The sequence below is a fragment of the Mesoplodon bidens genome, assembly GCF_964165515.1.
Source record: "Mesoplodon bidens genome assembly, chromosome: 18".
Lineage (NCBI taxonomy): Eukaryota > Metazoa > Chordata > Mammalia > Artiodactyla > Ziphiidae > Mesoplodon > Mesoplodon bidens.
In genome coordinates this window covers 15,670,692-15,685,405 of record NC_138175.1, presented here as the reverse complement: position 1 = coordinate 15,685,405, position 14,714 = coordinate 15,670,692, and the positions used below count along the sequence as shown (strand labels likewise).

The 14,714-nt window shown below is 41.0% G+C and overlaps 1 protein-coding gene across 1 annotated transcript in view; it reads left to right on the top strand.

Annotated features, from left to right (window-relative positions):
• Nucleotides 1–748: 748 nt before the first annotated feature.
• The window catches only part of PMFBP1 (polyamine modulated factor 1 binding protein 1), a gene marked incomplete at its 5' end in the record, with an annotated part of 34,881 nt that continues 20,915 nt past the window's right edge, over nt 749–14,714 (top strand). Inside the window, 2 exon segments of the mRNA XM_081216000.1 lie at nt 749–799; nt 7,286–7,441. Coding sequence (XP_081072126.1) covers nt 749–799; nt 7,286–7,441 — 207 coding nt within the window.

The following is a 14,714-nucleotide window of genomic DNA, read 5'->3' as shown; positions in this document are numbered from 1 at the left end:
TTGTTTTAGTAAGTGCAGTGCATTATGACCTCAAAGGCATCATCCTATACTTACACACATACATGTGCACAAATCTTTGGTTTTCCTTGAGGCTTTTTATTTAGATAATTCTCAGCACTTTACAAGTTTCCTAACTTTACAAGCACCAACATTACAGTAACTTGATGCTGCAAAAAAATCACATTATCAGATATTTCCAAATTAATAGTTAGAAATTAATGGAAGGGAAGCTCCCCATGGAGTAGTAAGAGAGCCTGCCTGGCCTTGGGTAAGTCACTTAGCCTCTCTGGGCTTCAGTTTCCTCCTCTGTAAAATGGGGACAGTAATAGTATCTACCTACCAGGGTTATCATGAGAATGAAGTTGGTGTGCACATCCCATTTGATTCCTAATTAGTAATTAACTATATTTGAGCCATTGAATACTTAGAAATCTAGAAAGTAAAATAATTTCAGACCTTTTACTTTCCAAGAAGGATGTGTTCAGAAACTATTTAGCCTACCAAGTGGTGATTTTTTGGAAAAGATGTAAAACCACGGTCCTGTCTTCCTAGCAAAAGCTTTAACACACTTTTGAAAACACAAACAGATGGGTAGGCAAGTAGGTATTGCTAACAGTTCGGAAATTTTTCCAAACTCCCTGCTCAGAGCACACATCCAGGTGGGAAAATCTTTAAAGGGCCAGACTCATTTATGCTTTTTCCATCTTAAATTCTTGGACTTTTTCAGGTTTATAACAAAGCTCAGGAAATGCTAAAGCTTAAAGGAGAATTGAGAGATACCCAGGAAATGAAAGATGAGGTAAGCATCCTCACTCCTCTATGTATGTAGAGTTGAAACTTTGCTACAAGGGACATCTTTTCCAGTTTCATGATTCAAAATTCCAATAACAACATCCCAAAATGTCACAGACAGGGGTGGGCACCAAAGCATAACATTTAAGAGCCCAGACTTGAGCTAGGTGAGTCTGGGTCCATACCTAATAGCGGTGTGATATTGGGCATGTTACTTACTCTCCGAGCTTCCTTTGCCTTACCTAGAAAATATGAATAATGAGCACCTATTTCAAAGGTTTGCTGTGAGGATTAAGTAAGATACTGCATGTAAAACACCAGTGCTTGGGACTTAAGCACTTATTAAATATTGTTGCCGACGTTTTCTCTTTATCTGGAATGATATGGAAACGGAGTGCTCTGATGAGTCTATTATTTTGGTCAAACTGTGTTTATGTATTCCCTGACTTTTTCCAGAAAGGACTTAAAGGGGATGTTTTGGTTAGTATAGGGTTGTCCCACATGACATATGCTTTTTAACAGACCTCCTACCAAGAGGTCAGCAGCTTCTAAAAGAGGTGTTTCAGCTCCTTTCCTGCTGGATTACTAGTGGGAGCCATTGAGAATTCACTGAAAGTTCTGCAGGGAACGAGGATCTGGTATGGATTTTCTAGAAGGGCATTTCTTCATTCAGCTGATATCTTTGGGGCACCTTCGCTGTGCCAGGCATTGTTCTAGGGCCTGGGGATACATCAGTGGACCAAATCGACAAAGATCCCTGTTCTTGTGGAGGTTACTTTCTAGTGAAATAATTTCTCCAAGGATATGATGGAGAAAAGTATGTGGCAGTTGCCCAAGTACCAACAAGAATTGGCCCATATTCCAAAGGTGGTGGACCGCCTGCCATATGCCATGTGTATCCTAAGCCATATACTTTGTACAGTGTGCCAATTTTTAAAGAATTTAGAGTACAGTGAAATATACTCAGTCTTCACTATATGAACATAATTGGCTCCAAAATTTTTGCTCACAGGCAAAACCTCATGTAAGTGCCCATTAATTCCCATCATAAGTAAACAAAAACTGTAATGTTTTTACAGATGGAAAAGTAAGCTCAGGAATCAAGTTAGTAATATCAATAACAATGTTTGAATTTACTGTAGATAACTTTAAACTCTTATTACACAAGTAAACTGTAAAAATTCCTGTAGCAATGTTCATTTTTAAGATTTCCTGCTTTTAATGTAAAATAGATAGCTAGTGGGAAGCAGCCACATAGCACAGGGAGATCAGCTTGGTGCTTTGTGACCACCTAGAGGGGTGGGATAGGGAGGGTGGGAGGGAGACGCAAGAGGGAGGAGATATGGGGATATATGTATATGTATAGCTGATTCACTTTTTTATAAAGCAGAAACTAACACACCATTGTAAAGCAATTATACTCCAATAAAGATGTTAAAAATAAATAAATTAAAAAACTAAAATTGTTGGTAGAACAAAGAAAAAAAGGTTTCCTGCTTTTTCTTTTTTTTAATTTATTTATTTATTTTTGGCCGCGTTGGGTCTTTGTTGCTGTGCACGGGCTTTCTCTAGTTGCGGCGAGAGGGGGCTACTCTTCATTTTGGTGCATGGGCTTCTCACTGTCGTGGCTTCTCTTGTTCCGGAGCACGGGCTGTAGGCACACAGGCTTCAGTAGTTGTGGCTTGCGGGCTCCAGAGCACAGGCTCAGTAGTTGTGGTGCTCGGGCTCAGCTGCTCCACGGCATGTGGTATCTTCCTGGACCAGGGATCGAACCCGTGTCCCCTAGAAGTGGCAGGTGGATTCTTAACCACTGTGCCATGAGGGAAGCCCAGATTTCCTGCTTTTTAAAACATAAATCTTGGTTGGGAGTCCGCCTGCCGATGCAGGGGACACAGGTTCTTGTCCCTGTCTGGGAAGACCCCACGTGCCGTGGAGCGGCTAGGCCCGTGAGCCATGGCCGCTGAGCCTGCGCGTCCAGAGCCTGTGCTCCGCAATGGGAGAGGCCACAACAGTGAGAGGCCCACATACCGCAAAAAAAACAAACAAACAAACATAAATCTCACTAGAAACTGATATATTTTGAATAGTAGTCATGGCTAAAAGCGGTTTTCCATTGTTTATTGAAGATTTGTCCTTATCCTCACAAAGGTAATTTCCCAAAGGTGATGAATTTTATGGTATTGTTGGTGGACTCCAGTATTACTCTTGAAAGCGCCACCAAGCTTTCTTGTTCAAGTGCCAAATCCTGGGAAATGCTGCCATCTTGAATCTTTGTAGTGCTCCTAGGGCCTGAGAGTGCTACTGAATCACAAGCTTCAGTTTAACCTCAGCTCCCCACAAGAAGAAGCATGAGACTATCAGTACTTTGAAGACTAGAGCAAAATTTCTTCCTGTCTTTTGAAATACATGTTCGAGAAGGCATGCTCTTTGAAAAAAGACCCTTTAATCAATACAGAAAATTTGCTTCAGTAAATAACCTGTTTTCCAATCACTGTCACACGTCTGGTAGCAACTGCAGCCTCAGCACTCACCATTTTGCCTGTGGTTGGTAGCTGCTGCAGAGGTTACGTGCCTTCAAATAAAGTGACCAGGTTCCAACCCCATATAAGCAAAACTGGGTACAGGCACACTTCATTGTATTGAGCTTCACTTTATTGCACTCCACAAATATTACACTTTTTACAAATTGAAGATTTGTGGCAACCCTATGTCGAGCAAGTCTATCGACGCCATTTTCTTTTTTTTTTTTAACATCTTTATTGGAGTATAATTGCTTTACAATGGTGTGTTAGTTTCTGCTGTATAACAAAGTGAATCAGTTATACATATACATATGTTCCCATATCTCTTCCCTCTTGCGTCTCCCTCCCTCCCACCCTCCCTATCCCACCCCTCTAGGTGGTCACAGAGCACCCAGCTGATCTCCCTGTGCTATGTGGCTGCTTCCCACTAGCTATCTATTTTACGTTTGGTAGTGTATATATGTATTGACGCCATTTTCAATAGCATTTGCTCACTTTGTGTCTCTGTGCCACATTTTAGTAATTCTTGCACCACTTCAAACTTTTTCATTATTATATTTGTTATGGTGATCTGTGATCAGTGACCTTTTTAAAATTTTTATTGGAGTATAGTTGCTTTACAATGTTGTTAATCAGTGATCTTTGATGTTACTTTTGCAAAAAGATTGCGACGCAATAAAGGTTCAGCTGATGGTTACCATTTTTTAGCAATAAAGTATTTTTAAATTAAGGTATGTAATTTTTTAGCTATGCTTTTGCAAGCTTAATAGACTACAGTATAGTGAAAACATAACTTCTATATGCACCGGGAAACCAGAAAATTTGTGTGACTTGATTTACTGTGATATTTGCTTTATCTCAGTGGTCTGGAAGCACACCCACAACATCGTCGAGGTATGCCTGTATCTAAGTGCACAGCTTATGTAAGTGAAACTCACCTAGCAGTGGAGGCTTGTGATTTCGGCCGTTGTTGAAGACTTCAGATCTAGGACAGGATCAGATGGTGCCTGAGGGTCAGCATTAGACTCTCAGTTCTTCTCATGCCCCAGTACTGGTTACAGAGCTTTGAATGATGAAATGTCAGATTAAATCAATTCCTACTGCATATTGGTACTCAAAAGGCATCTGCCTGGAATTTAGCATTCATAAAGTACATAAGATTAGAACTAGTGTACACTGACCTCTGTGCACAATATTAGCAAGAAATTAAGTTTACTGGAACCTCAGAAACACTTGCCTTTATGGAGTTCTGAGGTGAGCACAGCCTCTTCTTACAACTACCTACAGTAAAAATAATACATGGTTCATGGAAATCACCTTATTACTCTCCCAGGATTTTCATTCTGTTCTGATGAATAAAAACCCTTGTGTAATTTGGCCTTCAGGAGTGAATGGTTAGGTTCTGCTTTCAAAAGCAAATTTCATTTGACATCCAGCAAAATACATTTGTTATTCAACTGGTTTAGGGCATCCTCAAAGAAAGGATTATTTATTCCAAACCTCAAAGAAATTGCCTCAGAGACTCTGAGTCAATGCTAATGTCCAAATTAGATGAGATCATCTACATTAAAGATCCAATTCTGAAACCCTAGTGGTGCAACAATATTGGGCTAGCAGGCCTTCTGCTCAGAGGACATCTAAAACTAGAAGGAGTGGGGTTTCTTTTAATTGGCCTGAGAGAGAGGGCATTGAGCTTTTAACATAGAGAGGCTCAAGTTGTATATCACTGGTACTTTGTTAATAAGTCCTCAGTGTGCCAGGCTTCATATGCAACAATCTGGTGACATGGCCCTCACCTTAGGATGCATATATTCAGCATCAAGGCAAGAGTATAGGGCATTTGACACTTCCATAGAGTAGGCATTGTATTGTCACCTAATCTGCTCATAGATGCGAAAGACAGTCCTGTGGCAAGGGGGGAGGGGATCCCTAGGGCCCCGCTCCCCAGTGAGTCTCCATACTCTATTCCCAGTATGGCAGCTATGAGAAAAGGGATTTAAAGCACTAGAATCAAACTGCTGCTCCTTGTCAGGTCAAGGATTTTGTTTTCTATTTAGAGAACAGTGTCTGTACACCATTTTTTAGCCGCTCTACACATATTCTCTTAAGAGAGTCCCTTGTAATTGTCTTAATGGTAATTACATGCTTGGGGCAGTTGACATGCACTGTTATTTTTCAGAAAGTGGGGAACAAGGGACAGGAGCAGGAGAGGAAGAGGGAGAGTTTTGAGATAATGAAATGCTTTTAATGACAGAGCCACACCGTTAACCTAATTAAACTGTAAAGTGGTTTTTTAAAAATCCAGGTACTAAATGGAAATGAAGGCATAAATCAGCTGAGACAGCGGCACTTCTGGGAAACCTTCTGAATTCCGAATACTCTGACATTGCCGTGTCGGATTCTCGTGGTTATTCTCTGTCCAGCCCCCTCCCCGGCCTTGTGCAGAGGTCTGTTAAACTGACCTGTCCAGTAGGCTTGATTTATGATGTCCATATCAGGTCTCCGGCTCCCCCTGGGAGTGTGCGTTATACTGCTCGTATATTTAAGAAGCCAGTGCAGTCAGTGGGACATGGCGGCAGAGCACTGGCTGCAGGGTCAGGACAGCAGAGCCCTCCTCATTCCGCTGCTAACCACCTGTGGGACTTTGGACACTGTCACTCGGATCACTTTGCCATTTCTGTGCACTCATGGCTTCTGTGTGCTTTTGCACCTGCAACTCTCTTAGAAGAATTGCCCTTGGGCTTTTGGGTTCACTTTGCTCATAAGAGCAGAAAGCTGGACGTCCTTGGGAGCTTACATCCCATGAGGCAGCCCTTAGCCATTGACTGGCTGATGCTGAGGCTGACAGCCCAGCTTTCATTGCATCTAATCAGGACAGACTCTGAGGTGTAACTTACACTCTGGAGTTTCTTGTGGAATTAGGCTGAAGCCACTCCCACAAAACTTTGTCTGAAATCGTGCCCTTGCTCAGTTTCTTCCTCTTCCCTGGCCTGCTTCCCCCACCTCCTTGCTGATTTCTCTTGGGAGTGTTTCTTTAATAGATGCCATGAATCCTCACCAAAGAGCCTGCTCTGGGTAATTTAACATAAGCAAGCACCTACTATAAAAGCACCAGCCTCAGTTCCAATATCTAAAACTTGGAGGTGGTAGTGCTTGTCCTCAAGAGTCTTACAGAAGGTTTGCACAGTGATAGGACTAAAGCACTGGACAGGTTCACAGAGGGCTTCTTGCTAATTTCTTTTTACACCATTGTCACCCACAACACTGGGAGTGGAAGGTGGCGTCCTCTATGACAGGGCACCCCCCCTCTTCCCACAGCTGTACACCCTCAACCCCACCCAAGCTGCTATGCTCCCCATTCTCTATTTTGATCTTGATCACTAATTTCCATGTGACCTAGCAGTAATTAACAAATCTTTTTCTCTCATAATCAAAGACAGGGATCTTATGCAATCAGCCCAGGGATTTTACTTGTATTCCCATTGGTGTACATCTCCAAAGAAAAGCACTAGGTTTATAGGTGAGGGAGGCCTTTGGTTTAGTGGGTAGAAGGGAAACTTAAGAGACTTTTCAGAAGCCACATCAACTCCATCACTGATTCACAGTAGTCTTGACAAGTCCATTTGACATCTCACTATGTTCATCTCATCAGTGACAGAGCCATTAATATTTATAGACAGTCCACTAGGAACCTGAAATTATTCTAGGCACTGACTTTCTCTTGAAAAGCAGGGGAAGTGTCTATGATGCACCCACAGTAGTGGGTGAAGATTAATTAATGTAAATAAGTAATTGTCTGAATAATGCAGAACACCCAGACACCTCACAAATGGATACTGTGTAAACATTACACCGGATGAGTAATGACAGCTAAGGGTTGATGGACAAGTTTCCAGCAAATTTAAAGTGAATGAAAGGAAGCATTTTCTTGATAGTTCATAATTGATGCTTTTGTTTTTCTGACTGCTGAGGTGGGGGAGAGAGACAGAGAAGTGAGCAGCGTGAAGAGTGAGCTCTTGAGCCTGCAAGCTGACATCAAGAATCTACACGATGTCTGCAAGAGACAGGGGAAGACCTTGCAGGAGAATCAGCTCTGTGTGGAGGAGGAGATGATGAAAAGCAGCCAGGTAAGGGATTCAACATCCGTTTCCCACCTCTGCCCCCTTGGGCAGGACCAATAATAGAAAGTTCTTCCACTGGTCATTCAAGAGCATTTATTGAGCAAGCAATGAGAAAGAATTAAACACACACACCCTAACACACACACACACACACACACACACACACACACAAATGCCATCCCTGCCCTCAGGATTTTTCAATCTAGCTATCTCCAAGGTCATCTACATCTGAGCCTCTGTCTTTTCCTTATCTGGCCTTTCACACCTGGATTTGCAGCATCTGAGGCCCATTGCCCTGAAAAGACCAGATCATAGTTATATAAAGAGAGTAGCATCTCCTAATGGATTTTAGACAGACTTCTAAATCACCCATGAAAATAACAACCATCCCACTTGCTCCAAGGTGTCACTTCCTATCGGTGCAGCAGGAGCTCTTTATTGCCACACCTGCAGCTCTCTGCCTACAAGCTTTTCTTCTGGATGCAGGAACCCAATCATAGGACAAGCTGAAGTACAGAAGAGTTAATACCCCTAGAAACAGCCCTCAACCAATGACTGATGGGGAGATGGTTGATTAAATAACCTATTTCCCTTGCCCTATCTCACTGGAGATAACTCCATGCATGCTCTTTGCTCTGTCCCAGAGTTCCTCAGTGGGGCCCAGCATCAGTTGCCCAACAGTGGTAACTAGGTTGGTAACATTGGTAACACACCCTTTCACAGTTTCCTTCCCTGCCTTGTTCATTTCCCCGCTCCCGCTACCTGAGTTTCCTAAAATCACCTTCCACATAAACTACTACTTGACATCTGGTTCCTTGCCATAGGACTTGCTTCCAGAGGTGCCCAAGCCAAGATACTCAGTAACACCTGTCCTGAACAGGAGGACCTCCTGGCATGATCATCTTTCTTGAGACTGTGATTTTGAGCTAATACTTATCCATAGCCTAGGCAGTTCATCAGCTGAGGCAACTTCATTTCACCCTGAGGTTTTCTCCCTTGGAAACTCTAGCTCTAAGCTCTTTAAGCCAGCCTCTAAATTTATCCACACAAGCTGGGGAGCCAGCTGGGAGATATTTTCCTATAGCTCTGTAAACACTTTGGGTTGCCAGGAACTCCTAACTTGCAGTCTTCATTTCTGCTTAGGGACTTGAGTCCTTGGCAAACGTAAGGCAGGTACTTGTTGCACAGACCTGTTGTTAGACCTCCAAGTTAGCCTCTTAGGTGCTGTGTAAACAATCACCATAATCTTCAACACTTGCAGTCAAGGACCTGGTCTCTCTTAATTGTGTCTATTAGAGTTCTCCCAGGACTTACCACCTCCCTATAAGAACCACAAATTGTTCCTCTGCAATGCCCTAAAAATGCTAACAACAAAGTAATTCTACCTTGTCTTACTGAGTGAGCACTACTGTCCTTTCTGTAGGAAGTCACAAATATAGAAAAATCCATTGGTTTTCCTAAATGGATCCCAGGAAGAATATTACCATAATTTATTTTCTTTCAACGTTTTAAGATATTTTCACCATTGCTGTTGCAAGTTTATTTATTCCCCCAGTCAGGGAAAGCCAAGTGGCAAATAAATGTACCTGGCAACTTGGAAGGAGAAAGGTATCGTCACATTTTTATTCTAATTGCCCAGAAGAAGGTCGAACAGCTTGAAGCAAGCTTTAAAACATGCTCTTTTTTCCCCAGCACTTAGTGCAGAATTTAAATTGCAGACTACGAATACAAATACACAATTAGATGTAGACTTAACACTCATCTACTCAGAAAATCATGCAAGATCTGCCTTCCACAAGGAAATATAATATGGGAACAAAGGGGGAACCCAAGACTTTCTGAAATTTTGACTAATATCTGACAAGGAGCTGGAGAAATAAGCAGGAGGTCATAGTTCAGGACACAGTTGTGTGAAAAAAATCAAAATATTATATCAGATGTTATGTGTAACTAAAGGAGTGGCAGGCAGAGGGAGGTGACCTTGTAAAGAATATGTTGTGCTCCAAATCCCACGAACAGAGAGAGCTGTGCCTAGGGAAAACCAAGTGAGGTGCCTAAGGTGCAAAAAATGCCAACCCTGTACTTGCTCATCCCTGAGACTGAATGCCTCCTTTAAGTTTGCACATCACTTGCCTCACTCTAGTCCCAACCCTGCTCACGTATCAAAAGTGCCTCCATTAAAGTGAAAGGAGAAAAGGACAACAGAGATATCATAGTAAAACGATGATCAAACCAGAAAAAGAGCAGTTTCCCAGGCTCCTTTGGCCCTGGTGGTGGCATGGAGAGAATACCCTGATATTCAGTAGAGTTTGGATTGCCAAACTCATCTTTGCAGTGGACTGAGGAATTATTTTTAGCATAAAACTGTAAGAAATTTGATTTCTGCAGATAAAAGTAATTCATTGAATATATAAAGATTAATACACTCGATGGAAATTATCACACAAAGATATCATTTTGAATCATTGGGAATAAAAAAAATTTAAGAGAAATTGCTAAATGCAATGTGGGATCTAGGATTGGCTCCTGGAACAGAAAAAAAAAAATAGTAGAAGAACTGATAAAATCCAAATAAAGTATGTAGTATAGGTAATAGCAATTTACCAATGTTAACTTCCTAGTTGGACAAATGTACCATGGTTATGTAAAATGTTAACATTAGGGGAAGGTGAATGAAGAATATATGGGAACATTCTGTACTACTTTTGGAATTTTTCTGTAAATCTAAAATTATTCCAAAATAAAGAGGTTTTTTTTTAAGTGAATATCTGGTAAATAGAGATCACTGATAAGAAAAATGTCTAAACCATGAAGATGTGTCCAAAGGAAATGGATGTCACTGAAACACATAGTTCTACACTCTACCAATATAAGAAAGTACAAGAAATGCAATTTGTAGAAGATATAAAAAGTAATAGGTGAACCTATCTAGTGATATAAGGCTAAACCAGGCTTACATGGGAAATATCTCACTTCCTACCTCAAAAATAGAGAAAGAAGTTCTGACAATGACTGGGAAAAGATGGGGCTTTTCCTCTTAAATGAAGAAAAATAAAAATTATCAGGGATTCAGTTTTCAGAGCAATGCTAACCTGAGCAGAAGAGTCAGCACAAGCTAGGAGAGAGAATAAAATGGTTTAAAAGTATTTTGAAAAGCCGGCTTTAGGTAAAGCAGCACGGCCTGATGACATACTTCTAAGAGAAGCAGCCGCATAGCACAGGGAGATCAGCTAGGTGGTTTGTGACCACCTAGAGGGGTGGGATAGGGAGGGTGCGAGGGAGGGAGACGCAAGAGGGAAGAGATATGGGAACATATGTATATGTATAACTGATTCACTTTGTTATACAGCAGAAACTAACACACCATTGTAAAGCAATTATACTCCAATAAAGATGTTAAAAAAAAAAAAGACCCAATGCAGCCCAAGTAAATAAATAAATAAAGAGTACTTAAGGAATTGGCAGGTGTTATTACATAGCTGCTAGCGATTATTTTTGAGAACTCAAGGGGATAAAGAAAGTCCCTGTAGACTGAAAAAGGGTAAATGCAGTGCTCATCTTTTTAAAAAGGGAAAAAGGACAATCCCAGTAATTATAGACCTGTCAGCTTAACTTCAATATCAGGGAAAATATAGAACTTAACATCAATCAATTAGCATCAACTTGAAAAGCACAAAGTATTGGGTGGAAACCAACATGACTTTTCAAACAGCGAATCATGCCAGGCCAATTAATTTCCTTCTATGATCAAGTGGCCACATAGGCAAGGAGGGAGCAGCAGCTATAATCTCTTTGACCATAAGTAGGGCTGAAAAGTAGTCTAAATATGGCAACAGGTTCCTACAGGTGGCCAAGTCCTCTATCTTTTAAGACATCTGAGGCCTGGACAGAAATCTATGTGAGAAACACTGGTAGACCAGATGGCCTCCAGAATCATGTCCAACTCTGGATGGTCATTTTAGGAACTAATCTTACTTCCATGAGATTATTTCCAACTTGCTGATTTTCTCCAGATCTCAGTTTAAAAGTCAAAGCAGAATCTAATAAAATATCTATGTCTTCACTCTAAAGAAAATTTTTTTTAAAAAAGAAGACAAAGAAGCAGTAGAAAATGCATTGATACCTTTGTGACACTGCTTTTTGGTACAAATGTAAGTGAAATTCAGGCTTAATCCATAGTATGTCATTTTCTATTCATGTAGAATTAAGAAAAATAATCTTTTGAATACTTAAGGATAAATAAGTAGAAATTTAATAGGTCTCAGATAAGTCTAGGCATTTCTCCAAGTCTTTGAAATTTGATTCCTAAGCCCATAGGTATCTACAGTGTGCAAATGTTTAATTCTCATCCAAGAAAACTCTAGTTTCTCTGCAGGTATGAGCAGTTCTTGGATCTTTATAACCAGGCAAATTAGATCAGGTGCTACCTTTGCCCTGTACTGAAAGATTTTAGTGAACTCTCATCATCTGGTTGGTCTCTTATATTACCTCAAACCAAAATTAAAGCCAGAAGTTTTAACATGTCCTCTGAGGAAGAGATGATTAACAGTTTGCCAGTATCACTGCCAGGTTACTAAGCTTTATACTAGGAAAAGACATTCTTTACCCACAGGAGGCTTTAAAGTCAAAGAACAATTATGAACACACCAAAGTACAGATGATGTACTTGGAGGGGAAGCCCTAAGGAAAGAGTTTGGCTTCTTTAAAAGAAGAGCATTTCTCTTATTCTTTTGGGTAATGAAGACACAGTGGGGACATGGAAATAAGGGGAAGCAGAGAAAGAATATAATGAGGAGACTAGTCAGTTTTCAACTGGGTCATACACATCCAGCAGTGGAGAGGCAGGTCAAAATCAATACTTGCACACAAGAACTAGAAGGACCAGGAATCCTGTTTCTTAATTTTCAGTGATCAAGTCACTGTCAATAAAGCCAAGAGAAACAGGATTGGAGCAAAATTTGGTAAGGATTTTATTGGGTATTAGCTTTACTAAGATAAGCCCTTCTGCAGTAACCATACACCAGATGTTCACTCTTTTGCTTGAGTTCTACCCACATTAAGTATTTATTCGTGACCATGTCTTTTTCCAATTAGCTCCCCACCCCACAGTTTACCTGTATAGACAGAGGACTTGGGCTCTTGAGAACCTCCCCCATATATGTTTGTGTGCATGCACACCTGAGCACACACACACACACACACACACACCACTCCCAAGTCCCTTCTCTCTGAACCTCATTCACAGATGAGTTGTAAGAATAGCACAATTCTTATCTTGAAAAGAATGAAAGCACTTAACTAAAAACATTTATTATAAATGTTGGCACTTGTAGCTACACAGAGTAAATACAAAATTCAGCTTTGTTGGGCCTAGGAAAGAATTCTCTCAGGCCAAGGGTTCAGTTTGTCTTTGCCTGGGATTTTTTTTGCCTGATGACCATTGTGGTGCATTTTCTGTCTTCTCTTTCAGATTGAACTGACACAGTCAGCTGTTGTCTTTCTGGCTCTGAACTGGGCTGAGCCTCCCTGATCTTACCTGTGCTGTCTCCACCCACTCTCACTACAGAAGATTTTCTCTCTTTTGGGTCCCAGCTCTTACTGAATTAATCTCTTTAACACTCCATCTCTCCAGTTACTCAGAGCAAAACCATGGAGTTATCCTGCCTTGTATGACCATTATCTCCCACCATCCCACATCTAATGCAGAAGCAAATCCTGGGGAGTCTACTTTCAAATATACATCTAAAATCCAGCCATTTCTCCCAACTCCTCCCTTGGTCCATGCCGCCGTCACTTCTCACCTGGATTCTTGCAGTAGCCTCCACGCTGGTCTCCCTGCTTCTATCTTTGGCTCCCTACAGTTCATTTTCAATCTAACAGCCAGTGTGTCCTTTGTGGTATCTACAGGAGATCACATCACTTCTCTGCTCAGTACACTCCAATGGCCTTTCACCTCCCTAAAAGGAAAAGTTAAATTTTTCAGAAATGCCTACATGGTCCTAGAGGACCTCACCTCCCTTTCCTTTCTCACCTCATCTGGTACCATTCTCCCCCTTACTGTCTCTGCTCCAGCCAGAACAAAGTGGCTCCTCAAACACCGCCAGGCACCTCCCACCTCCAGGCCTTAGCGCCTGCTGTTACCTCTCACTGGAGTGTTCCTGTTGTAGATTCCCACCAGGCTCCTTCCCTGCCTCCTCCAAGTCTGGACTCAGATATCACCTTCTCAAAGTGATCTTCCATGAGAACAAAATTAATTCAAAACTACAACTTCCTCCATCCTGGCATTCCTCATCTCCCTCCCCTGCTTTACTCTCCTCCACAGCACTTTTTCCTCTTAATAAACTATGTAATTTACTTCTGTAATTTGCTACCTCTCTCTCTCCCTCTCATTCCCTCTCTCTGTCTCTCTCTCCCTCCACACATTCCCCCCAGTAGATGCAAAATTCTTGAAGGCAGAGATTCTGTTTTATATACTTCTGTATCCCCATTGCCTAGTAGAGTGCTTGGCACATAGCTGGTATTCCCTTAATATTTGCTAAACAAATTAACTAAATGAAAATATATTCACACAATAGCTACCATGTTAATGTTCATAGCAGCATTACTCATAATAGAAACCGAAACAATCCAGCTATCTATTAACTGGTGAACAGATAAACAAAATATGGTATATTCATACTATTCAGCAGTAAAAATCAGTATTCAGAACAGAATTCTGATTCTTGCTACAGCCTGGATGAACCTCAAAAACATTATGCTAAGTGAAAGAAGCCAGACACAAAATATGACATATTATACAATTCCACTTATATGAAATGTCTGGAAAGGGCAAATTCGTAGAGGCAGAAAGCAGATTAGTGGTTGCCTGGAGCTGGGGTAGAAATGGGAGTGACAAATGGGCATGAGGGAATTTTCAAGGTGATGGAAACATTCCAAAACTGGATTGCAATAATGGTTGCCCAACTCTATAAATTTGCTACAAATCATCGAATTGTACACTTACAGTAGTTGAATTTTATGATATATAGAGAATACTTCAATAAAACGATTAAAAAAAGTTTATTTTAAAAAAGTTTGAAATTACTCTGTTAATGAGGCCAAGGCCACAAGCTCAGATTCTTGGGAGCCAGTGAGATTGCTTATTCTCTATTTAGTTTCTTTCTTTCCTTCAATACCTAGCTGTGTATGAATCTATAATCTAGGCCCTATAGGAGTAGACATAACCCCTGCCCTTTGGGAATTTATAATCTAATTAAAAGATAAGATGCACAGAGATCAT